Consider the following 25000-nt stretch of genomic DNA (forward strand, 5'->3'; position numbering starts at 1 on the left):
CTCAGAGGACTCATCTTGAGTAATACGTGCATCCACACTTGTTATGATTTGGCTACATTTCCCCAAGCCACACCATGCATCTACCAGGCTCCGGCTTCATCAGCCGCCTTGCTGACATCGTGTACCTACGCACAGAGCTGTCACGCAGCTCCACTGGTCCCATCACATACCCTTTGCTTCGCATTATGCTCGGTTCAACACATGAGATACTGCAGCTTTTGGCTCAGCAGTTTTTACATCTGCATTGCCATATTTCACTCCGACCCCAGCCTACAGAAGGCTTGGGATCACCTCTGGAATGGATAGAGCAAGACTCGAAGAATGAAAAGACGGTTCTCACTTTGTAACTGTGTTTTCGAGATGGTTGCTCATATCCATTCCACCCGCCTCCTTCCTCTGTCGAGTAGCCGGCAAGAAGGAACTGAAGGGCGCTGGGTCGCAGGGTATAGTATCCGGTGCATAGTGGCGCCACTCCAGGGGCGCTCGCCGACCCCGATAGTGCAGGTAAAAACTCTTCGAGTAACTGCAACGCGCATCGCGCCACACCTACTGAAATGGAATATGTAGCAACAGCATCTTGAAGAACAAGTTTTACATAAGTGATACCAGTCTTTTTTTCTTCATTGGCTATCAATCCACTCAAACACCTGCTAATGACAGATATGTGGCATTATATGAATACAGCATGAAGAAATAAATGCTTGGGTGCTGTGTTAGTCACTGACTGATAGCATGTTTTGGAAGAGAAATTTCCTTGCCCTAGAGGCTAAGGCTTCCCACCAGTGGGAGCTCTAGACTGATAAATCTGTATTAGTGACCACTTATGTAGTAGACAACTAGAGCTGTCCATTTACTGTCTTCAGGAGAGAGAAAATAACATCAGGTGTCATTGAAATAGTGCAAATATAGGGACATGGTTTGTGTTGCAATTCAGTAAGACATTAAATATATACACCCATATGAATAGCATTGAATCACTTGATCATTACCTGTTCTGTTTATTCCCTCTGGGGCACCTGGCATTGGCCACTATTGGAAGACAGGATACTGGGCTAGATAGACCTTTGGTCTGACCCGGGATGGCCATTCTTATGTGTTTAAATGCATTATAGTATGAGTGCACCAGCTAAAGGCAAATAGCTGTGGTTATTTGAGTACTGACAACCATAAAGGCTATTGTGACCTATGCTAAAATTGCTGTGTTCTGCTGGCCAACAGCATTTCTTTTATACTGTGTACTCCTTAGCTAGCCTTTGGAGGCCAGTTAATCATTGGATGGCTAGCACATTGGAATTGAGGGGCAGCATTTGATTATTGGAAGGTGAGAGTCCTGATCCAGTCACCCTCATCGGACATCTTTGTCCTACTCTCTCCTTCACACACAACAGCAGGAGGTGCACGACTCAGGCACCAAGTGGGGAGGCAGATAAGCTCGCTCTTCTACAGTTCCTAAGGGAGTGAGAAGGCAGTGTAGGAATGGCGGAAGTACTGAAGATGAGACTATACTCCTCTACTTTACCTCTATTTAAAAAGGTGCATGTGTGATTTACGTGTCTTTGGCATGTATCATCAGAGTGGCTCTGAAACATTTACAATACAGCAGCCTCAATCCAACAGTTTCAGTGATTTTTCATATTTCATTTTCTTTTTAAATTTCTTCTTAGGGGGCACACAGTACGATCAAAATCATGTTGTTGTTAACACCGTTAATGAACAGAAGCCAACTCAGTGTTGGGAAGCCCTAGTTCTGTAAATCCAGACAGTTCTGTCAATTGGAGAGAAATTATAACAACATTCTGGACAATCCAACTAACGTGGCCGTCTTTGAAGAAGAGAGATGATCTCTGTCCTGCCTTCACAATAATCGTAAGCACAAGTGACAGAATAGATTCAGCTCTAAGCACTAATTCAATGTTTGTGTGTTTTACTGGATGTTAACCTATACAACTATATTGACCAATTTTTGTAACTGCTCCCTGCTGTTTATTTTTTATTAATTTTTTTAAATGTTAAAGTCTCCCTCCCAAGCAGCAATTTCATGTCAGTGATTAATTGCTAATCCAGAATATATTAGTGTGATTTTAAATGATTTCTACAGATGTTTTTATCAGGAAAAAAGTATAAACTATTATACTGAGAGATAATTAGATAAAACTTATCCCACAAAAGATTGAAGTGCAACATATATGGAAGGGGAAGGTTATGCAAAATAGATTAAGCTTTGTAGTAATGTATTGGAGTAGTCATCTCCTGAAAATTAACATGTAAATAATGCATTAGTACAAAAAAGAACTTCAGTCTATTGAAACTTGTTTAGGGGAATTTTTACCAAAAAATGACTACAGAATATGAGCAGATGTATTATAGAAAGTTGACATTTTAAAGCCTGTATTTTATTAAGCAGTCTATTTTCTAGTTTTTCTATTAGAAAGACGGAGCGTATAAGTCTATATATGTTTGTTAGCAAAAGTATTGGGCAGCAAGAAGGGTGTGCCCATTTCCTATCTGCTTCTACTTTAAAAAGCTGCCTTAGTTTTAATTCGTAAAAAGTATTATCTACTTCTCTGCTTGGGGCAAATACTTCAAACCTAGAGGTAGCTCCATTAAGTGCAGTCATTACTGCTCTCAAATTTAATTTAAAATATGTCTCTCCTTTATTTTTAAAAAGCATCACTAATCACAGTAGTTCCAAATCTCTCCAGACATCGTCCCAGCTACTGTCTGCCACCAGCTGTAGTTAATTACATTCTATCCCACTATGATCTTGGTATGCTCCAAACATCTTAGGTGAAGTTGAGGAGGGCAAGGTCAATGGTGGTAGGCTGTTACAGCAACTCTAGTGCAGCAATGCATTGGAGTCTAGGACAAAAGCTCATTGTTGAGGTAGGGAAGAAAACTTGGGAGACATTCATACCACAATAAGTGCCATATAAGAACTTAGATACATTACAAGTCAAGCAAGTTGTAAGTTCCATGCATACTTTAGAATAGGAACCACACCTGAGCAAAGAGCTTGTTTCAAGAGAGGCATATGAAATAACTTGTAGCAGGTTGTTCTTGTGCATTAATGGTTTACTGTCTCCCTTGGCCCAATGTTAAAATTGTGGTTTTATTTTATGTCACTGGCAGAACAGTGAATGTAAACTCTTGTACCACGCTGCTGTATTTCATTCTTGCCTAGACCAGTGTTATTACAAACTACTCCTAGCAGCCTCAGGGGGCACTTGTTAGACGTTGTCTTGCATAGTAAATGTAACTTTCTTCTTTACTGTTTGTCGCCTCGCAGGATACGGGTGCTTTATTTTTTATCATTACCTATGGGAAAGTCAGTGCCTTCAATCTAATTTTAAGTCTGTGGTGGTGTTTTTTCACTTGCTGTACAGACAACTGCAATAATCAATATTCAAATATGTCTTACTCTTTAAAAATTGTACAGTTGTAACCTGCTTTTATTCCTTTCTAAAGAGTGTTACTTCTGGTTCCAAGGTGGTAATTCTGGCAAATTTTTCTGTGCCTTTTTATTGTATCCACAGTATGTTACATGTACTTCACAAATAAATTTTCTTCAGGTAAATCTGATTTAGTGAAACTATCTGCAAAGTTCCCTGTTTACATGTTTATAGTGAAGCTCCTCTGCACGGGTGCAGTGCTGCCAGCTTCTCATGCATTGTGCTTCAAGTCTGTTGTGAAGAGATCACCCAGGCTCTGTCATCTTCAGTCCTTAATTTTTCTACTATGGATTGCCTACAAGGAATGTAAAAGTGGTGGAGGTAGTTGCTGCTTCTGTGACACAAGAAATGCACTAAGATCACTTATACACAGGGTATTAAGTTCTTGTTATATCTCTCAAGTACTGTTGATTTGTTTCAGGTTAAATCACTAACCTATTCATTGAGCCCTGGATCTGCAAAAGGACTTGTGGTTTAAAGCGCCTTACAGGAATAACATTGAGTAAATCAGCTAGGCTCCCTTTACAATGAATGGGGAGAAATGAGTGCCTTAAGACTGCAATTCATAAAGTCAGCCCAGGAGGCAGGACCCGAGGAGATGATCATGAGAGGTGTGTGTCCTAAGCCTTTCCTCTCATGCAGGTAGGCACTTAAGTCCAGGCTGCAGGGACCATCTCTCTCTGTTTAGGAATCCACGAATGGAAACTACTTGCCTGGAGTCAGATGGCTTACACTCTTAAATAGTTTCATGCAGGAATTAAGTTAGGTGCTTGCCTCACAAAATCAGAGAGGGACTTGGTGGTGCCTGCTTTCACGCACTCTGGCTCAATACCTATGAGTGAGTGGGAACTGGCTCCTTTATCTTTATAAAGTAGCAGCCACCCTCCCCCCCATCCCAATCACTCCTTCACTGTTCGACAGTGGGACAGCTTAAACAGCAGAGACTGAGGGAGCCCTACCTTGGAATATTCACTAGCCCAGTGGTTAAAGCACTCTCCTGTAGGGGCATGGGTGGTGGGTATACTGGGTCCGGGAAGGCTTAGCCTGGGCTGCGGTGGCCCCACCCCTGCCCCAGGGCCCCTGCTGGTGCCTGCCTGCCTTGTCTCTCTCACCCCACCCCTCACGGAGGTCCCTGCTGCTTGCTGCGTCCTTCCTGCTGGGGGATGTGGGAGGTAGGAGGGATGCGGAGAGCCAGCAGCAGGTGGGGGAGTGAGGAGGCTTGGCTGGGAGCTAGGGCTGGCTGGGGTCAGTGGCTTTGCCTGATGTAGCTGGGACAGGCAGCTTGGAGCCCCTCAGGGCTTCTCCTCTTGGGGAGGGTTGTGGCTCTGGTGTGTGGGGGGCAGGGTCTTAGGTGGAAGGGATGGGTCCAGCAGGCTAGCCTCCCCAAAGCCGGGGTTCCCCTACTGCCTATGTGCAGGGGTGTGGGAATAACTTCCTCAAATCCTTTCTTCCTCCCCAGGGAATTTAACCTGGGTCTCTCCCATCCCCGGTGAGTGGCCACCGGGCTAAAGTTATGAGAGAGGTGCTTCCATCACCCCCTTCATTTTCCAGGTTGAAGGGACTCCCTTTTCAGTGACCATATTTTGAATGGGACCTGATCCTGTAAGCAGCCTGTGAGCACACTTACCCGCTCATATTCTGTGCACACAATAGGCAGGCAAATACCTATCTTCCTCCAGGTCAGGGATCACTTGTGAGCTGAGGTTGGAGACAGGAATCCAAATACCCAGGAGAGGCAGAAGCTTAGGTGCTGCTAAAGGCTCCTCTGGGTACACAGTGATTTGTAAGAAAAGAAAAAAAAAAACACTGCAGCACCAAGTCTCAGAACCTGGGACAGCTGACTAGGGCTCAGGGTGCAGGGCTAAAATATTCCAAAGTGGATGTTTAGGCCTGAACTCAGAGCTATGGCTGTGCTGCAGGTCTTGTATCACAGTGCAGATATATCCTTATGTTTCACTGGGAGTTTTGTGGACCACTGTGGAACCTAAAATTGGGACTTAAGTGCAATTAAAGGTGAAATACAAGTACCACAAGATGGTGAATATGCATATGATGATGATTGATAGTGGAGGCTTAAGAGAAACCTACTGGAATGAAAATTTATGGGCAAGATGTTTTTAGAAAATCCCAGGAAATGGAAACAAACTGTAATTAAATATTTCAGTCTCTTTGATTATAACTTCTGGTTAATTAAACTGCATCTGGCAAATGAATTGAATAAGAGCCACTGTGTGTGTTATAAATTGATACAGCAGCATCTTAAGCAATGGTTTCAAGTAATATGCAGAACTTGATGCAGGTTTTGAATTTAATACCCCCATTTTCCTTAACACACTACCCATTTTTCACTGGTTTCTAGAACATTATCTGCCCCTGTTCGTTATTAGAAACATAACTAGATGGTATGTCTTAACTAGGGCTGTCAAAGCATTAAAAAAAAGCCTGGTTAATCATGACATTAAAAAATCGCAGCTTTAATCACACTGTTAAACAAGAATAGAATGCCATTTATTTAAATATTTTTGGATGTTTTCTCCTTTTCAAATATATTGATTTCAATTACAACACAGAATATAAAGTGTACGCTGCTCACTTCATATTTTTAGATAAACAACAATAGCATTATCTCCCATAAATGTAAACAAACTTGTTTGAGCAATTGGCTGAACAAGAAGTAGGACTGAGGGGATTTGTAGTCTCTAAAGTTTTACATTTTGTTTTTCAGTGCAGTTACATACAAATGTAAAAAAAAAAATTAAGTTGCATCTTCACAATAACGAGTCCACTATGGTACTTTATATGAAGTGAAATACCAAAAAATACGGTCTCTCTTGTGGGGGGTTTTAGGGCTGGTGATTAATTGCAGTTAATTTTTTTGAGTTAATCACAATCAGTTATCGCACTGTTAAACAGAATATCAATTGAAGTTTATTACATATTTTTGGAAGTTTTTCTACATTTTCAAATATTGATTTCAATTACAGCACAATACAAAGTGTACAGTAATCACTTTATAATTTTTATAGTTCAAATATTTGATCAAATAGTCTTTCAATTCACCTCATACAAGTACTGTAGTACACTATTGTGAAAGAGCAACTTATCTAACACAATCTACATTTATAACTTCACTCAAACAAAAAAATTTAAAACTTTAGAGCCTCTAAGTCCACTCAATCCTACTTCTTGTTTAGCCAATCGCTAAAACAAGTTTGTTTACATTTATGGGAGCTAATGCTGCCCTCTTATTTACAATGCCACTCGAAAATGAGAACAGATATTCGCATGGCACTTTTGTAGCTGGCATTGCAAGATATTTATATGCCATTCATATGCCCCTTCCTGCTTCAACCACCATTCCAGAGGACATGCTTCCATGCTGATGATGCTCATTAAAAAAATTAATGCGTTAATTAAATTTGTTACTCAACTCTTTGGAGGAAAATTGTATGTCTCCAGCTCCATAGCTTTACCTGCATTCTGCCATGTATTGCATGTTATAGCTGTCTCAGATGATGACCCACCATATGTTCATTTTAAGAACACTTTTACTGCAGATTTGACAAAAAATGTAAAGAAGGTACTAATGTGAGATATCTAAAGATAGCTACAGCACTTGACCCAAGGTCTAAATCTGAAGTGCCTTCCAAACTCAGAGGGACAAGGTGTAGAACATGCTTTCAGAAATCTTAAAAAGAGCACCACTTAGATGCGGAAACTACAGAACCCAAACCACCAAAAAAAAATCAACCTTCTGCGGGGGGCATCTGACTCAGATGATGAAAATGAACATGCCTCGCTCCGCACGACTTTGGATCGTTATTGAGCAGAACTCATCAACGCAATGGATGCATGGCCCTTGGAATGGTGGTTGAAGGGGCATATGAATCTTTAGTGCACCTGGCACGTAAATACTTGCGACACCAGCTACAACAGTACTGTGCGAACGCCTGTTCTCACTTTCAGGTGCCCTTGTAAACAACAAGCAGGCACCCTTAGCTCCTGCAAATATAAACAAACTTGTTTGTCTGAGTGGCTGAGCAAGAAGTAGGCTTTAAAGTTTTACAGTGCATTCAAAAATAAGTTATTTTTTGTACATAATTCTACATTTGTAAGTTCAGCCTTTCTAAGAGATTACACTACAGTACTTATTTGCACTGTAAAAAATTGTATTTTTCAGTTCACCTATTTATAATCAAAATATAAAGTGATCACCATACAGTTTGATTTCAATTACAACACAGAATACATGCAAAAATATTTAAATAAATGGTATTCTATTTAACAGCATGATTAATTTTTGTAATTGCTTGACAGCCCTAATTATTTTATATTGCAGTAGCATTAAGCAGCTTTGTGCTAGATGCTGTGTAAACACAAAGACAAGAAGTTTAGTCTGTACTAATAACTTCTGTTGCTGTTACTATACAGATGATCAAGAAACCATAGATTGAAATTCAACACTTGTTTGCAACTCAGGACATCCAATGCTTCTTCCTTTGGGGCAAAGTCATCATTCACAAGGCATTTTGATACTTACTTCAAACATGCATACAGCACAAACTGTTCCATAGAACTAACAAAATTAATTAGGCTGTCAATTTAGCTACTGCCATCAGGATGATGGGTATTAGAGTCCATATGAAGAATTACAAATCCTCTTCACATATGGCTATAATCTAGCCAACCTAGAAAAGGCATTAGCCTTTCCTCTGTTTCATAAATTTAACAAACCACAAAACTGGTGTAGGAAGGACTCTGAACCAATTTTTTATATTCAATAACTTAGTTTTTAAAAACTAACTTTTAGTACTTACTACACACAGAGGTTCATGGCCTATAAAACTTTTAGAAGCATTTTAACCTTAGGACACCATCTGTAAGTGACTTGTAAGGAAATGGTAGTGAACTGCACCTTCAAGTCTATGTCCAAATGCCATCCATCAGTGAGCACAAACTGCAAGCAAAACAGAATGGCTGTAGATGTTATTTTTTATTAATTACACTGATCACTGTTTTCCCACGTGCATGTCCTCCTTCTAGCTTCAGAAAGGCCTTTGGAACTTCAGAAAAAGAGAAGACTTGCTGAACAACTGGATGGATCTATGAAACAAAAACAGACTGATATCACTTGGCAGGGCTCAAATGACTGAACATGATCCTAACAGCTTCTCCCTTACCGCACTTCAAAGTTATATGTAATAAGTAACTAAAATACAGTGACATCTAACCTTGGACACTAATATAGTCATCTACTGTTCAAGGCTCGCAGCTGCAGGACTCAGAGAAAGCAGGTGGATACACTGATTCGACCTTACGTTCCATACATTAATACTTGCAGGAAGAGAAGTGTTTTACCCACTTTTCTTCATTGTTGACATTTATTTCATGTTCAACTCCACACACACACACCAGCTTCAAAGCTCCAGAGGGCCAGATTTTTAAAGGTCTTTAGGCACCTTTGGGAATATCTGAAAGTGTTTATGTGCCTAACTTCCCCTGGTGTCAGTGGGACTTAAGTGTTTTTGCAAATCTCACTAGGCCCCCACCTTTAAAAATGCCTTAAGAGTACAAAGTCCATACTGGTTCTCATAAGTCACTTTGGGCTAGTTTTTAGAAGGGTGTGTATGTACCTAATTCCCATTTAAACTAGTGGAATTAGGCATCTAGATATCTTTAAAAATCCCACCCTTTAAAAATTTATGTATAATTTACATGGTACAAGTAGTTTCTTGATCTAACAGCTATTTTGATGTATTAATTTTGCAGAGTAATCCTATGCACAGTTTTCATGTCATCTCCAAATAAGGTGAAGCAACCACAGTCACTGTCCCCATCACAGTGTGGAAATCAGCACTGCTTCACTCTTCTTATTTATACATATTCCTCCCCTGGCTCTTGCTAATGGTCACATTCCAGCTGTACCTATGGAGGGGGAACATTAGCTTCTTCTGAAAAAACATCTCCCTGACAGCCAAAAAGGGTGCTAGAAAAGGCATCGTTTACTTAGTCCTCTTCCCAGAGGCCAAGATAACAAGCTCTACAAGAACACTATCCAGAGGGTGATCTCACACCTTGATGCAATATTCCTGCAGCACTGGGCTGGCCACGATCATCTTAGTGGAAGGAAAGATTAACATTTAGCTGGTTCTGCATCTAGCTGTTGCAGTGATCGGCATTTAACTAAAGCCCTGAACACCCTATTTATTATACTAGAAAGATGCTTGTCATTTATAACACTCTGTTGATAATGACAACTCTCCTCTGGGAGAAGCTGCTCTTCATTTTTCTCCCCCAATTTATGTAGGTGAATACTTTAAAAATTCATAATTATTCTCTCAAGTTACCATATTTAAATCTCTCTGAATACCAAAGTCATAATGCAACAAGACAAGCAGCTTGCAAGTTTCAGAAGCAGTGGCTCTTTTTCAAGCTTCTAAGCAAACAGCCCCCCCCCCCCACCTCCAATTTTACCAAACTGCAAAGGTTCATTTTCAGAAACACAGCCTGGGAAATGAGTGCATCTACCAGTGAAGGGTCCCATATATCACTTCCCAAGCAAGGTTTTGAAAATGCCACACAATATATTCCCCCAACAGCTGCACAACCCCAATATAGTAGCTGAAAGTCCTGATGTAGGGCCCTTCACTCATTCTTCTGCATATTTTCAGTTCATATTATTGATATTAAACACCCTACAGCAAAGCCCAAATGCTCCAATAAAGAATGGGGGGAGGGAGAGCTCAGTGGTTTGAGCATTGGCCTGCTAAACCCAGAGTTGTGAGTTCAATCCTTGAGGGGGCCAGTTAGGGAATGGGGTAAAAAATCTGTCAGGGGATTGGTCCTGCTTTGAACAGCAGGTTGGACTAGATGACCTCCTGAGGTCCCTTCCAACCCTGATATTCTATGAATTGGTTTGTATGACTACAGAAAGCCAGGACATTAGTAATCAAAACAATCCATTATGCCACAGTAGTCACCTGCTCTCTTTAGGTAGTCACAATGCTTTTCGACTCAGAAGTCAAATCAGCAGTGCCAAGTGAAAAAGCATGCATGACTGACATGTAAACCCCCCACCCACACAAAAGAAAACTTGGCAGACAGGATCAGAATTAGTATATTTGATTCTCCCCTAAAGCCATTGTGCTAATATATATTCACCAGCTGCATCAAGCGTGCACAGTCTGGAGTGACAAGGTGGGTGAGGTAAAATCTTCTGTTGGTGAGACACAAGCTTTCGAGCTACTTCAGGACTGGGCTCTGTGTACCTCGAAAGCTTGTTTCTCTCACCACCAGAAACTGGTCCAATAGAAGATATTACCTCACCCACCTTGTCTCTCTAATATCCTGGGACTGACATAGCTACAACACTATATACCACTAAGTTTTACCTGGCTGAACAAGGGGCGCAACACAATCTGTTTTCTTTGCAGTGTGATGGAGAAATGGCAGAGGGAGCAGTCAGATGCTGCATAGCACTCACTACTACCCAAAATTGGAGCAATTATGACTGAGTTCAAGACTAACTTGGTTTTGCTATGCTGGTCAGAATCAGTGTTGCCCTAGAGATCAACATCAGGGACAGGGAGATTAAGCAATAGTGTCTTTGGCTATGCTGATGGGATGGATCAAGCCAATGCTGTGACTATTTGCAAGGGAAATGTAGCATCAACAGCAGTGACTGTCCTCCATTGCTTTAGCAGCAGCAGTGCAGCGAAAGAGCAGGGAAAATTCACTAACTTGTTTGTACAGAGCATGGCTTGAGGAACCTAAAGTACTTATAGAAGTTGTTAAAATAGCAAGATCCTTTTGCCGAGCTTCACTTCAGATTAAAACAAAGAGAGGTAGACTGTTCAGAAGTGCACAGTACAGAGGAGAAAACCACTAATTCAGCCAGGGTGAGCGTGGCCTGTGGCAGGGTGAGGCTCTCAGTAATCAGGAAAGGTTGGAGCTCAGATGTGATCCCCAAGTGGAAGCACAAAAGAGCCACTTACAAGGAAAGGCACAATAAGGATAATTCCAGACACCACACTGGTTACATAAAGATTTCAGAACAAATATGACTATTACCCTCCACAGACCCAACATACATTTTGAACTACTTGTGATCACTTGTATCAGGTTATAACACTATGTCTTAGGTTCTCAATATATTACATAAAGTTCACAGCACGTTTTAAAAATAGTGCTCTAGGGGATTCAGAGGAATCCCTAGCCCAACCTGACAGAATGCAAAACACTGCGCGTATTACTGCCACCAAATGCTCACAGCTCAGATGCTCCATTGTTAGAAACCTCTGGTCTGATTTAAACACTGACCCGTAAGCAATGCTCTAGAGACATGAATACTAAACTGATGACCCTGGCAATTTAAAGCATTAAAAATTTTCTCTTGCCTTCTGATTAGCCTATTGTCTGGATAACCCTGAAAGGGCTGACCATACCACAATGAGTCATCTGGCCTTCACTAATCAACTGACTGAGATAAAATCTCTTCCTGTGAACGGGCTGGGGGTAGTGTCGCTGTTTGCTGAATACATTATAATAAGTGGAGATTAACTGGATAATGCAAACACTGTCTATTTACAGCCACACATCAGCCCCCTGCCACTGAAAACTTACTTGTTCAGGGAAACAGGATTAAATACTAAAGGCTGGGGAGAGAAGGGATTACACCCACCACTACAGAACTGTTTATCTGAAAAAACAGATTGAGTTTGAATATTCTCTTGCTCTCCATTCTTAAATGTGCAGAACATTATAGATATGGATCCCTGGGCTCTTCGATGAGCTCCTTATATGTTTTAAAAGGGGGAGGAGAGAGGAAACCTGGTTGCTAATGTTAGTTAAGAGTCTGAAAGTATCAAACCCAGCTCTGAACTCAACAGCTATGACTGAAACGCTGCATTAGGAGTCCACTCAGTAGTATTTTCAAACTTTTGACCAATCTGAATCCTTCCTTGCCAGTCCTTATTTCTCTGATAAGATAGATGCACTGGCCCTTTCAGTTCTGAAGTGAACAGACGAGCCTAAATCCTGCAGTCCTTACTCCGGTAAAACTCCCTAGGAGCTTTGAGCAAGAACTGAAGAATCAAACCCCATAACTCAAAAGCAATGATACTGCACTGGTTCTTTTCTGTGTTTCTACAGCACTCAGCACACTGATACTGAATAGGCCTTTGGACACAAATATAAATGTTTATTACTAACAATGCACTGCACGTAAATATGCATATTTATCTACAGACTTTACACAATATGTATTTTGGATTGAAATGAAGAACACGCTGTAATTCTGAGACATGAAAGCACAGTACCACCTAGATCGGGGCATTCATTCTATGGAAAGGGCCAAATTCCATTTGTAATTATGGTTCATGAGCCAAGGTATAAATGTAGGACTCGGTACTCCCCTCCCTGCATCCACAGTGAATCTCCCCTGATGTCAATGAGAAGTTTGCACAAAGATCATTAGTTGAATTGGCTTTGATGTTGCAATTAAAAATTTTTTTGTTTGGTACTTTATTGTCACTAAGTAGAAAATACGCTCACCTCTAGGAACACCTCTATTTCTGCCTTTTGCTTCTCTTCCTTCCCCATCACCTTTCTGTTTCTCTCCCTCTTCCATGCCTTTCTCTCCTTTCTTATGTCTGCATTTCCTTCCCTGCTGCATCTCTCAAGTCCCACCTTCCATGGCCTTCACTCCCACCCCCTTCTCCATTTCACCACTTCAATGATATCCAATGAAATAGTTAATGCTGACATTAGAAGTGTCATCAATAGGGTCTAGATTTAACATCATAGTGAGATTAATGGGGGAGGAAAGTTCACACCTCTTGGAGGCACTGTTTGAAGTTGCTGTCAGACTCAAATATGGCACTTGCAGTGATTACTTGTGTCACATATTCAAGGGTAGCTTTGGGTTTTCTTCTTAATGAAACCTTAGAATCTCCAGAAAATATGAGTATTATATGCACAAAAATATATCAAAGAGTTTGACCTCTCTCGCCTTGATCTTAAAGTAATTAGAACGTCAGAGATGCCTAATGAAAAATGATCAAATATGAACATGCATGCTCTGCTGGGAAAGATCCAGGAATGGGAGGGAGAAGTTCTGGATTCTGTTTCAAGCTCTCTCTGCCTTACTTTCTCTGTTCTTCAAACAGGAACAATACCTAATTCACAAGGTATCTTTCCATAACATTTGTGTCATATACACTATCTGCTCTTCTGGTATCTTTTAAAGAATTAAAACAGACATAATATACTACTCCTGTATAATTGCAGTTATGACAGAGTAACACGTGATTAATAAAATTCTGACAGCGAAGTCCAAGTGAATCCAGTTATATTTGGAGGTTTAATGACCAAATACAGCCTGTGCGTCACTAACAGGAGCAGTTAGAGCCATTTCCAGCACAATGAGGAGGAACAAGAGACTGGAGCCAGCCTAAGCGTATTGTATTGAGGCGAGCCTAGCCTGGCAAACACAAGTTAGAGTGGCTGGATTCAGCTAATTTACCCCATGTTAAACACACTGGACTATGCAGAGAAAGGCTCTAATACCGCAGTGTAAGGAAAAATGGACAGCTTCTCTTGTAGAACTTTCTAGTCTAGATGCAGGCAGTGGAAGCCGTTCTATATTGTGTCACACACTCTTCAGTGTTACTCACTTGTACTGTTAGTTTAATTTGACTGGTGTTATAAATCCCACACAAACAAGAAGGGAGAACTGTTTGTGCAGCTGCATCTCCTATTTGTACTTCCCCTCTACCTGAGTTTGCTTTTTTCAAGCAGAAGGAAATGTCTCCCCTTACTAGAGAACCCTCCCCTCCCCCTCTCATGGTTTGCACACTCCTAGGGACAAGGGCTAAGAAAACGAAACACCCCACCATGTTCAGAAGCTGTTTTGTTCACCACCTTTACTCATTCTACTGTAGCTATTTTTGGTAAATCTAGATTTATTTTCCCACTCCAGAAGACAAGATCCATGAAAGTCAGTGCTGATTAACCACAAAATACACAGCTGCATCAGACTAACCAAGAGAGAGAGCAACACATTTGAGTAAGTGTCTGGTATCTGCTTACACTGTTCCAGGTCTAATCATGATTTATGTGAATCTGAATATTCAAATAAAGTCCAACACCTGTGTAAAGAGTGCACATTTTGTGTTAGCTTTGCTCATGGAAACGGTATTAAAGTAAGCACTAAGTATTTTCATGAACACCGTGAGCAAGCTATACTATCTGAGAAGAGAGGAACATATGGGTTTTAATAAAACAGAATTCACAGCCACAGCTAAATGCAGCTCTAGAGTTCTCTCTCTCTCTTAAAACAAAAAACGCTACAGAGATGGTTTATTTAACAGAAAGTCTTTGCAACATCTCTCAGAAATCAATACCTCTGGGTTCCAGCCAACCAGCACAAAAAGCTAATTAAAGTCAAGGCGCATCCACACAGAGCATCTAAATGTACAAAGCTAGGCAAGATGGGGTCAAGTTTTCCAACTGATCTTGCCCTAGAGAGGGATGGACTCTGCAGGTACCTCTTCAGGGATGGACTCTGCAGGTACTTCTTCACTGCAGAGTCGACATGGGCTCTTCTCCAAGTATTGTCTGAAATCCCCCTTCCTTCCACATGCAAAAACCTCTGACCTTAGTTTAGTGGTTGCTTCATCCAAAGCTAACTGAACAATCTGGGGATGGAGGCTAAAGCCCAAATCGGGCGGATAGTCCTCCAATGCCTTCCCACAATTCCCCATGTGCCAAGAAGGACAAATACTCCCACAATTCACTAGGAAAGAATCATAGTGGCTCAGCCTATTGCAGCACAGAGAACCATGGAATATGTCCCCAGAAGCCCTAGAACATACACAGATGAGCGAAGCAGCAGTGTGGACATAGCAACTCAAATGTCACTTGGCAGGGCAGCTGCTCGGAGCCAGCCTAGGCTAACCAGAGCATTCATATCTGGGTGACAATCACCTCAGCTAACTCTAAAGTGAAAACAAATCCTGGGACTTTCCACTGGCTGGTCAGTACTTCAGAGGTGGCATATTGGGTATATGGGCAGAATAGGAAGTGCAGGTTATCCTGTGTGCCTGGTCAACAGCACTAAAAAGGTGAATAGCAACAATGAAGTGGCCCAAAGCTCATTCAGAAATTGGGAAAAAAGAACAACTAAAAATACCAGTTTCTGGAAGAGGAAGGGGAAATATATAGTGGAGAGAAAGGAAATCCAAATGGGGACATACTTTGATAACCACACACTTCTAGAAAAGGACTCATCTTTTAGACCCAGGAGTGTGAAATGGCCAGGAGATTCATCTAGAATCAACAGCGCAGAGGGGCAGGTTCTCTTCCTTGTTCTGTTTCAACAGCACAAAGGCAGTAGGAAACTGTCCACAGAATCTCTGCTGGAGATTTCCCCACTGTGGGGGAGTCTCCAAAAGGTGCTGAGACGCAAGGCCAGTTCTTACAACACCTCATCTCCCAGCATGCGTGGATTGAGGGGAGACTATTTACACTCTCAGGAGGAGCCTCCCCATCCTCTCTTGCAGACAACTTGTAACAAGCTCTTAAACTTGGGAAAATCAGGAAAATAATAGGACACCTTCCTCATCAGGACCCTTTTCTGATTCCTCTGTGGAAAACTTCATGACGATTGACAATTTAAAAGACAATGGAGCTTGATGAAATTATGTTAAAGTATCACTGAATTTTATACCCCTAAAAAGAGAAATAATTACATACAATATTCCCCACACCACTCTGTCAATGCATGTCAGCTGTGACCTGTAATACCTAAATTTTCTAGCACTGTACATGTCTGGGGGTGGTTGGGTACATGGATAGAAGAAGCAGTCAAGTTCATTTTGACTGAAGAACCAACCAGGTGTCCCTACTACCCCAGCACCCTTTTTTCATTTTCATCGTCAGAATTCAGGCTAAACAATCACTTCCAGTGCCAAAAGTAGCTCATTTTGCCTATAGCCCAATAAATTTTATGTCTGAAAAAGAGGGGAGAATCCTATTATTAACAAAGTAGGAAACATCAATGTCTACATCCTGGTACACTAGGCAAGACCTAAGTGAGAAGGAAAAGTTGAAAAGCAACAATTAGCCCTCTCACTGAACAGTTTGTAATGTTTTATTCCTTAACTGTGGATTATACACTTTTTAAGGCAAAGCAGCATTTATTTCAGCAATAATACAAGTGGTTAAATTACTGATCCTAACATACCTTTCCTGATTCAACCAGTTTTGCTATCTCATCCAAAGATTGGCCGCTTGGTGTGAAAAATGCCCATCGATAATGGATTCCTTTACAGAGGTGCTGAAATGGACAGATCACACAAACACACACAAAGAGTTACAACAGAAACTCAAAATGTGAACTGTACATTTAAACAAGAGAGTCAGAGCCTAGAAAGGTATCATAAGAAAAACGTAGGAAATATTTTCTGGTGTCTAAATGTCACAGAAGCACATGGACTAGATGTATGCACATGGATGTTGCGCCATCACAATAAGATCAGAGTCCAACTGCATGAGTTGGCAAGTTGTGATAAAAGCCTTATCTTCACAGCCAGACAAGCAAGACTGTTTCTTATACAAGATGTAAACTGTGCAAAGTCACATATACATATATATACACACACACACACTCTCTCTCTCTCCTAATGAATCCTGAATTCTGCTAGGGATTCAGAGCCTTCCACCTCTATGTAATCAGTTCAAATCCAGCCCAGGGTGGCGATCTGCCTGATAACTGGTTGGTGGCCCATTTGAAATGGGCTGGTTGTCTCAGTCCAGCTCTCAGCAGACAGGCATACTCATACTATCACTCAGCGCTTGCATCAGTGGCTAAGAACTGAGTTAGGATGACCAGATGTCCCAGTTTTATAGGGACAGTCCCGATATTTGGGGCTTTGTGTTATATAGGCACCCATTACCGCCCCACCCCCATCCCAATTTTTCATACTTGCTGTCTTGTGATCCTAAACTTAGTAGGCCTAGAGAGAATGAGCTATTTGTACCCTCTCTCATTCACAGAAGCAGGGTTGATTCACACTAGGGGAGCAACGTGAAAAAAGTTAACGTTGCTGCTACGCATCATGCTCCTTGAAGAGCCAGCCATCTTCCATCTTTGAAGCTATCAGTCCAACATCATTCACTACTGTTCAATTAATTATATTATATATTAAAATACATACATTATGTTAAATATACATAAAAGGGAAACTATATTGTACACACACACAAATATAGGCAGCCCTACAAGGTCAACCTGGGTTCTCACAGTAAAGTCAGCTTTTTCTAGCTCAACTTCATTGCCAGTAATATAGATTCTGCAGGCCAGCTTTTACTCTTGGATACATCATGCAGAGACAGAACTAAAGGATCTGCTGAAAAAGAAGGTGTCATTTGTACAAGGTAGCTTTTCAGAAGTTAGCTGCATTTTAAAGGCTGACGCTTAGCCTGCTTGATGGCCCATTAAGGACCATTAGCTACACAATGACCCATTGAGAGAAGGCAGATACGCCTTGTGACTCAGCAGGTGTGCAGAAACTGGCCATGTGACTGCAAACTCCATTTTGCTGTAACTTTCCACAGTAAGAACAAAGAAGTGTTCTTACACTGGAAAAGCTATATAAGGCGGAGGCCTCATCTCCATTTTGTCTTCAATCCTGCTTCTTACCTCTGGAGGGACTTTGCTACAAACTGAAGCTCTGCACAAAGGACTGATGACCCATCCCAGCGGGGATGTTCTCCAGACTTGATTTGAACCTGCAGTTTACTCCATCACTGCTACAAGCCTGAACTAAAGAACTTTGCCATTACTGTATGTAATTGATTCCATTTAACCAATTCTAGCTCTCATCTCTATCTTTTTCCTTTTATGAATAAACCTTTAGATTTTAGATTCTAAAGGATTGCAACAGCGTGATTTGTGGGTAAGATCTGATGTGTATATTGACCTGGGTCTGGGGCTTGGTCCTTTGGGATCGAGAGAACCTTTTTTTTTTACTGGGGTGTTGGTTTTCATAACCATTCATCCCCAGGACGGGTGGCACTGGTGGTGATACTGGGAAACTGGAGTGTCTAAGGAAATTGCTTGTGTGACTTGTGGTTAGCCAGTGGGGTGAAACCAAAGTCATTTTTTTTCTGGCTGGTTTGGTTTGCCTTAGAGGTGGAAAAACCCCAGCCTTGCACGTAAACTGGAACTCAGAAAGCTGCACTATGGGAGCAATTGTATGGGTCAGCCTTCTCCTCCAGGCTCGTACTTTCACTTCATTATGACAGGAGACCTCCTTTTAAAGTGTCAATATTAGACTTGGGGTCTCATTCGAATACGCAGCCACAGACAACTGCTTGAAACAGCACTCCTTTGGAGAGTAAAGAAATTGCATGTTGCTCAGGGAAAACAAGCCTTAAAAAAAAAAAAAAAAAAAGAGTTCACCTGTCTGTTTCAGACAGAAAGAAATTATTTAAGAAATGAAGACAGAGAAATTAGGGTAACAATATCACCACCCAGAAAACACGGTTCGGAGAGAGGAAAAGAGAAAAAAGAAAGAGAAAAAAAGTGTTTCTTGGAGTTGTCCGTGGAATTCTCCTCCTTTAGGATGAGGACGGCACATCATACTGACGGCAACAATGTGTTGGGGTAATATCCTGACCTCGAATAGAAGTCAATAGCAAAACTCCCATTGACTTCAAATGGGGCAAGGATTCTCATCTGTTGCAGTTTACTGTAGACTATACCAGAGGATTACAATGAAAAAAGTTAGAAAAGAAAAATTCTTAATCAGAGGCACCCAAAACACTCCCACATCAGCCAGGACAGATATCAGTTCTCACATAGAGATCACGCAACCGGTTGGGGGGGAAGGACATAACACAGCTCGGCGTCAGAGCATGCCTAACTAAGCATAACAGGACTGAGGCCAAAACCCCAAAACTGTCCCAGGAGCTAACTGCATCCCAACTCCTAGGCTATACAGAAGGCTTAATGCGCATCCATTTTCATTTACTGTACCTTTACAATTTGGTCTCCAATCGCTGACTCCTGTAAAGCCAGCATGGCCCATGCAGGCTACTCCAAGCCTAGTCCACGTTCAGTAGAAAGGGTGGTTACGGTCTAAATAAGGGTCAGTGCTGGATGTTGCAGTCTTGCCGGACTGACCTCTCTTACTTGAGGAATTGTGAGAGACCATGTTCTTCAGGAGGTGGTCAGCTCCTAAGCCTCTTCCCCTGCACCAAGACTCTATTATCTCGGATGAAATCCAAAGCTGTAACGAGAAGGACAGGGAAATATGTGTGGGAAAGCACGGTGTTGCACTTGAAAAAAAAAAAACGGAATAGGCCAACAGTCTGTAAGTATAATGTGTTTATTTGAGACGAAAAGGTCTCTAAGCAGGAATTGACTTAGATAGCTGCAATTGGGAGTCCATAGGTGCGTCAGGATGCAGGGCACTGACCTAAAGGGTCATCTTGCACATTTGAATGTAGCAATGGAGACGCCGTGAGTTTTTCCAGCTAAAGGATACCTAGTCATCGTATAACGAGCCCTCTGCCTCACTGAGTCCACAGAGATTCGTAACTCATATCTATGTTAGCCTGGTCGGTTCAACTAGACATGATGACACCCATCTCAGCAGGCCTACATCACATATACTTCCAAGTAGGCAAGACCTGCAATACACCAGCCCACTAATCTGTTTAGAACTCCATTTCATCGACACTGTGTGGTGATACACTGGACTAACAGTTGCACAATCCCCATGCCCTTGACATCCAATGCAGCCCACACATTATATGGGGATGCACCGTGAAAGGCAAGCGTGTTCCACACTCACTATGGGGTGTGCTCAGCTATTGATAAGAAGCCCTCAAAGACTGAGCCCTGCACAGCTCATGATAGGCAGCAGCATGAAGAGGCTCCAGCGGCTCCCCTCCATGCTGGGGCCTTTCACTTGCGGCAGTGAGGAAAAAAGACTTTTGTCAGGGGAGAAGGCAGGGGAGCTGCTGGAGCGTTTCACTGCGGCAGGAAAAGCCTCCAAAATGGGGAGACAGCGGGACACTCGGTGCTAAAAAATAAATAGCAGTGTAGACAGGGGAAAGACTGGCTTGTGCACATAGGGGGTCAGATGTTGTGAGACTCTACTCACTCTATGTTGTTTATACCCGTGCTAGCTGGGTGTGCTGTGTCTGTACTTTACATACTGCTGCAAAGTTGACCACACCTTACAAGAGTTTCAAGATATTCTAGAGCTTCACATTATTCTGCCAAGTAATATTTTTACTTGAAAATTTGAAAATATCAAAACTATTTAGGATTCAAATATAATTATCCAAGATTATATATGGGTAATTTCTTAAGTGAAAAAGCAACTACAAAATCCTTAAAGTGCGGAAATTCCTAACCAAAAACTAATTCATTGGAAAACTTAGTTAAATACATTTTAACAATACATAATGTATTTATCTTGGAAACATTTGTTATTTATCTGAGGACCAGCTGGACTAGGCTTCACAGAAAAGCACAATCTATTCCCAGCTCTGTGCACACTTCTATCAGACTTTAGCTCACATAACTGTTCATCGCCTCAGTTTTCCCTTTCTGTAAAATGAACTATTAAGTGCTTACTTACCTCACACGAAACCTGTAAAGCTTAATATCATTAATGTTTCCATGTTGTCTATAGCTGTGTTGGTTTCTTCAAGAGATATTAGAGAGACAAAGACAACTCTCGAGCCTAGAGCTCTTCTTTAGGCTGCTTCAGGCAGCACTGCAAAACATTTACCAAATTAAGCTTTGCAAAATCCTGTGCAATGTTATGCCATCACCAACGGTTCATTTTACAGAAAGTTGGAAAACTGAGCACAAACAATTATAGTTGAAGCAGCAGCTCTGTGTAGCTTGAAAGCTCGGCTCTCTCACCAAAAGAAGTGGTCAGTAAAGATATACCTCATCTGCCTTTTCTGTTCATTAATGTTTGTAAGCATTTTGAGTATCCTTGGAGGGAGGTTGATATAGCTGTGGAAATCATTCATTATAGAAATATGTTTAAATGAGCTGAACTTCTTCCCCACTTAATTAACTATTTTTTCGACTAATACGGCCAGAGCGTTCTGTATTTATGATACTCTTTACAGCCACATTCAAAGGGGGGGAGGCAGAGAGCTTGCTTTTGTAGAAAAGTAAGCCTTGCAGAGAAAGGCTCAAACCCCCAGAAGCAGGGAGTTCTACCAGTCTAATCCTGGGATATCGAGCACCCAAAGGTTATATGCAAGGGAGTCTGCTTGCCTACCTATGTCCCTACTGTGCTATATAAATATTATACTGCCATTTAGTAATTACAATTGGTAAATTTTCAGTTGCTCTTTCCTACATCTCCAGATTGTAATCAATCACATCATCTGCTCCAAGCATTTTTCACCAGGGTACTTGGAATCCTTGATGAACAAACTGCTGTCACATGGACCACCCCAAGCTTTCATTAGCATATATGTAAAGAAAAAAAAAAAAAAAAAATTCTAAAGTTTTAAAATTATTTAAACAATGAAAATACCTCAGAAGACCAATCTCATTATAACAGCATTCCAAACAAACATCTGGAATAGAGAGGGGGCACAGGCAGGTGACTGTGTTATTGTTGCTTAGGGCAACTCCACTAACACACACTCCATAAACCAGGATGGGAAAACTTTTTGGCCTGAGGGCCACTTCTGCGGTATGAAAATTGTATGATTGGGCCATTGAATGTCTATGTGAAATTGGGGGAAATTTTTTTGGGGTGGGGCCAGAGGGAGAGTGGATGAGGGCTCAGCTGGGGGTGCAGGGCTCTTGGGGGGGGGCAGAAATGAAGAGTTAGGTGTGGGAGGGGCTCCGGGCTGGGTATAGGTTGGTGCGGGGTGGGAGGGCTGGCTGAGGTTAATCTCATAGGGTGGGGCTGCAGGTGGTTTTGAGGGTAGCAGGAGGGGCTATAGGGCTGGCGACCAAGGAAGTCGAGAGCGGAGGGGGCTCGGCTGGGGCAGGGGCACAGGGGCATCATGGGTGCAGTGATCTGCAGGCTTACTTCAAGCAGCTCCCAGAAGCAGCGGGACATGTCCTCACTCCGGCTTTACACGGAGGCGCAGCCAGGCGGCTCTGTGTGCTGCCCTGTCGCAGGTGCTGCCCCTGCAGCTCCACTGGCCACAGTTCACGGGCAATGGGAGAGAGACGTGGTGTCATCCTGGGGCCAGGGCAGCGTGAGAAGCCCCCAGTCTGCCTCTATTTAAGGAGCACACAGAGGGGATCATGTTCACTTCCTTCTGGGAGCGGCATGGGGAGTGGGGCAAGCCTCCCACCCCATTCCCTGGCTGGAGCACCGGAGTGGGGCAAGCCTCCCACCCCATTCCCTGGCTGGAGCACCGGAGTGGGGCAAGCCTCCCAGCCCATTCCCTGGCTGGAGCACCGGAGTGGGGCAAGCCTCCCAGCCCATTCCCTGGCTGGAGCATCAGAGTGGGGCAAGCACCAGACCCCACTCCCCAGCAGAAGCTCGAGGGCTGGATTAAAACGTCTGAGGGCCGGATGCAACCCTGGGGCCATAGCTTACCCACCCTTGCCATGAACAGGGTTTAGGACATGCAGTTATAACAATTTTCTACTTTGCTGCCTCTTACAGATCTCAGATACCAGGCTACCTTAAGTAAAAGGCTGTGTGCCTTTCCAAGTTGGCTATTTGGAAAGTTAATTCTTCAGATCCTGACAACTACTTAAGTATGCACTTGGCTGCTAATATACAAAGTGCAAATCTGTCTCAAGGTAGATAAAAATTAATGATTTTTTAAAAAAAAATTCATCAGATTTTTTAATTCAAATAGAATTCTGATTTTTTAATTTAAATAATACATTTTTCTTTTTACAAATAAACCTGTTTAAAATGAAATATGAATTTAATACAAAATATGTTAAGTTGTAAAATTATGATCTCTTAAAACATTTAAGTAAAAAACAACTATGCCGAATCCCTAAGCCTCTATCAAAAACTTTGAGTTAAAGGCTCTTTTTCTAGATTAGAAAAAAGCATCAGGGGAAAAAACATCTAACTTTTGAGCTCAAGCTTTGTAAATATATCAGAAAAGGTCATGAACTCTATTCAATACTTGTTTCATTAATAAAAATAATGCTATTTTGTGTGTTTAATTAAATTCCGGTTCCCATCCTAATGCAGCTTGTCACAAGTCATGAGCAAAAAGTTAATTATCTAGTAAAGAAGCAATATATCATTCACCATTTTCTAACATACTAAGAATGTACAATTAATAAGAATCTGAAAGTATTAAGCTATATATATCCGTGAATAGATATATATGGTTATAGTGTACCCTAGGTATAAAAAAGATGTATCAAATCTAGTGTAAAGACACTATTTGGTTGTAAATCAGCTCACTAGAAACAATAATCCAACTATCTGCAAACTTCAAAGAGCAAAACTATCACTAATTTATAATAGGGAAGGTGGCTGGTTAGTTTATAGTCTGCAAAGCTGCTCAAACAGAAAGGAATTTTGCTAATTATTTAATTTATCCTCTATTGTATACATTATTCTCACTCTTCATTACAGTATCTTCTTTGATATTTGCCAACCATAAGCCTAATACAGGAATGAGTTATTCTGCATGATGACAGGTAGCAATCACAACTACTCAGTGGCTTACTGAACTCATTTAGCAACCTGCTTTAGCAAGGCTCAGGCAGACAGCGTACCACTGAAAACTCTCCCATGCTCTTCTAAAGGCTATTACATTTACAATTTTGAAATCTAAAAAAAAAAAAAAACAAAAAACCACTTGGTGCAATCATCTAAAATGTATTTGTTTATACTCTGAAGACAAAGATGCTTGAGTGTAATGGGACATTGCTTTCAATCAAAAGCCCCAAATTTAATGCAAATATACTAAGAACAAGTTTAAAAACACCTCCTCTCCCCAAAGTTAGGAACTATTGAGATTAAAAAAGTGGGGAGGGGAAATTGCCTTCTAAGCCACTACACTATATTTGATGCACATAAAAATATTAACACACTAAGGAGAATTTACATCAGAAAACAAAGCAGTTTGTTGAAATCATTATCAATTTATACCAGTTTATTCCACTTGGGGGTGAGGGAGGCAGGGAATCTAATGAAAACATAGATTTCAAGTCACATGGAAATTGGAGTCTCCTTCCCAGTAACTAAAGCCTTGAAGTGTAATCGTTCACTTCCTACACCCATAACCTCTCTGCCCCTAAACCCTACTCCTTCCTAATTTAGGCTAAGATAATAACAAACCAGATGGAAATGATAAATCTCAAACGATTTTCAAACTCTCTTACCTTTGGGTTTGCACTGAGATCATTCAGTAGCTTGCTTATTCACCACCACCACCATCCCCCACCTCCTTTCCTTTAAACCTTGATCATAGAGTATTTTCATAAAAGACTCACACTGGGCTTATTGTAATACATCACCTGGATAGCAAAGGTACCAACTCCACCTGAAGCGCCGAAAATTAATATTCTG

At 41.5% G+C, this 25000-nt stretch overlaps 2 protein-coding genes across 2 annotated transcripts in view; one reads left to right on the forward strand and one right to left on the reverse strand.

Moving 5' to 3' along the window:
* CRYBG1 (crystallin beta-gamma domain containing 1) overlaps positions 1-3261 on the forward strand; it is a 93260-nt gene extending 89999 nt beyond the window's left edge. Inside the window, exon 22 of the mRNA XM_032783593.2 lies at positions 1665-3261. Within this exon, the coding sequence (XP_032639484.2) occupies positions 1665-1753 (89 nt within the window). The 3' untranslated portion in view covers positions 1754-3261. The remainder of the gene's footprint in view (positions 1-1664) is intronic.
* Positions 3262-21846: 18585 nt separating this feature from the next.
* The window catches only part of RTN4IP1 (reticulon 4 interacting protein 1), a 15372-nt gene continuing 12218 nt past the window's right edge, over positions 21847-25000 (reverse strand). The window contains exons 5-6 of the mRNA XM_075063871.1: positions 24949-24997; positions 21847-21956 (exon numbers count right to left, since the gene is read on the reverse strand). Coding sequence (XP_074919972.1) covers positions 21864-21956; positions 24949-24997 — 142 coding nt within the window. The 3' untranslated portion in view covers positions 21847-21863. The remainder of the gene's footprint in view (positions 21957-24948; positions 24998-25000) is intronic.

This window comes from Chelonoidis abingdonii, chromosome 3, assembly GCF_003597395.2.
Source record: "Chelonoidis abingdonii isolate Lonesome George chromosome 3, CheloAbing_2.0, whole genome shotgun sequence".
In the NCBI taxonomy this organism is placed as follows: domain Eukaryota; kingdom Metazoa; phylum Chordata; order Testudines; family Testudinidae; genus Chelonoidis; species Chelonoidis abingdonii.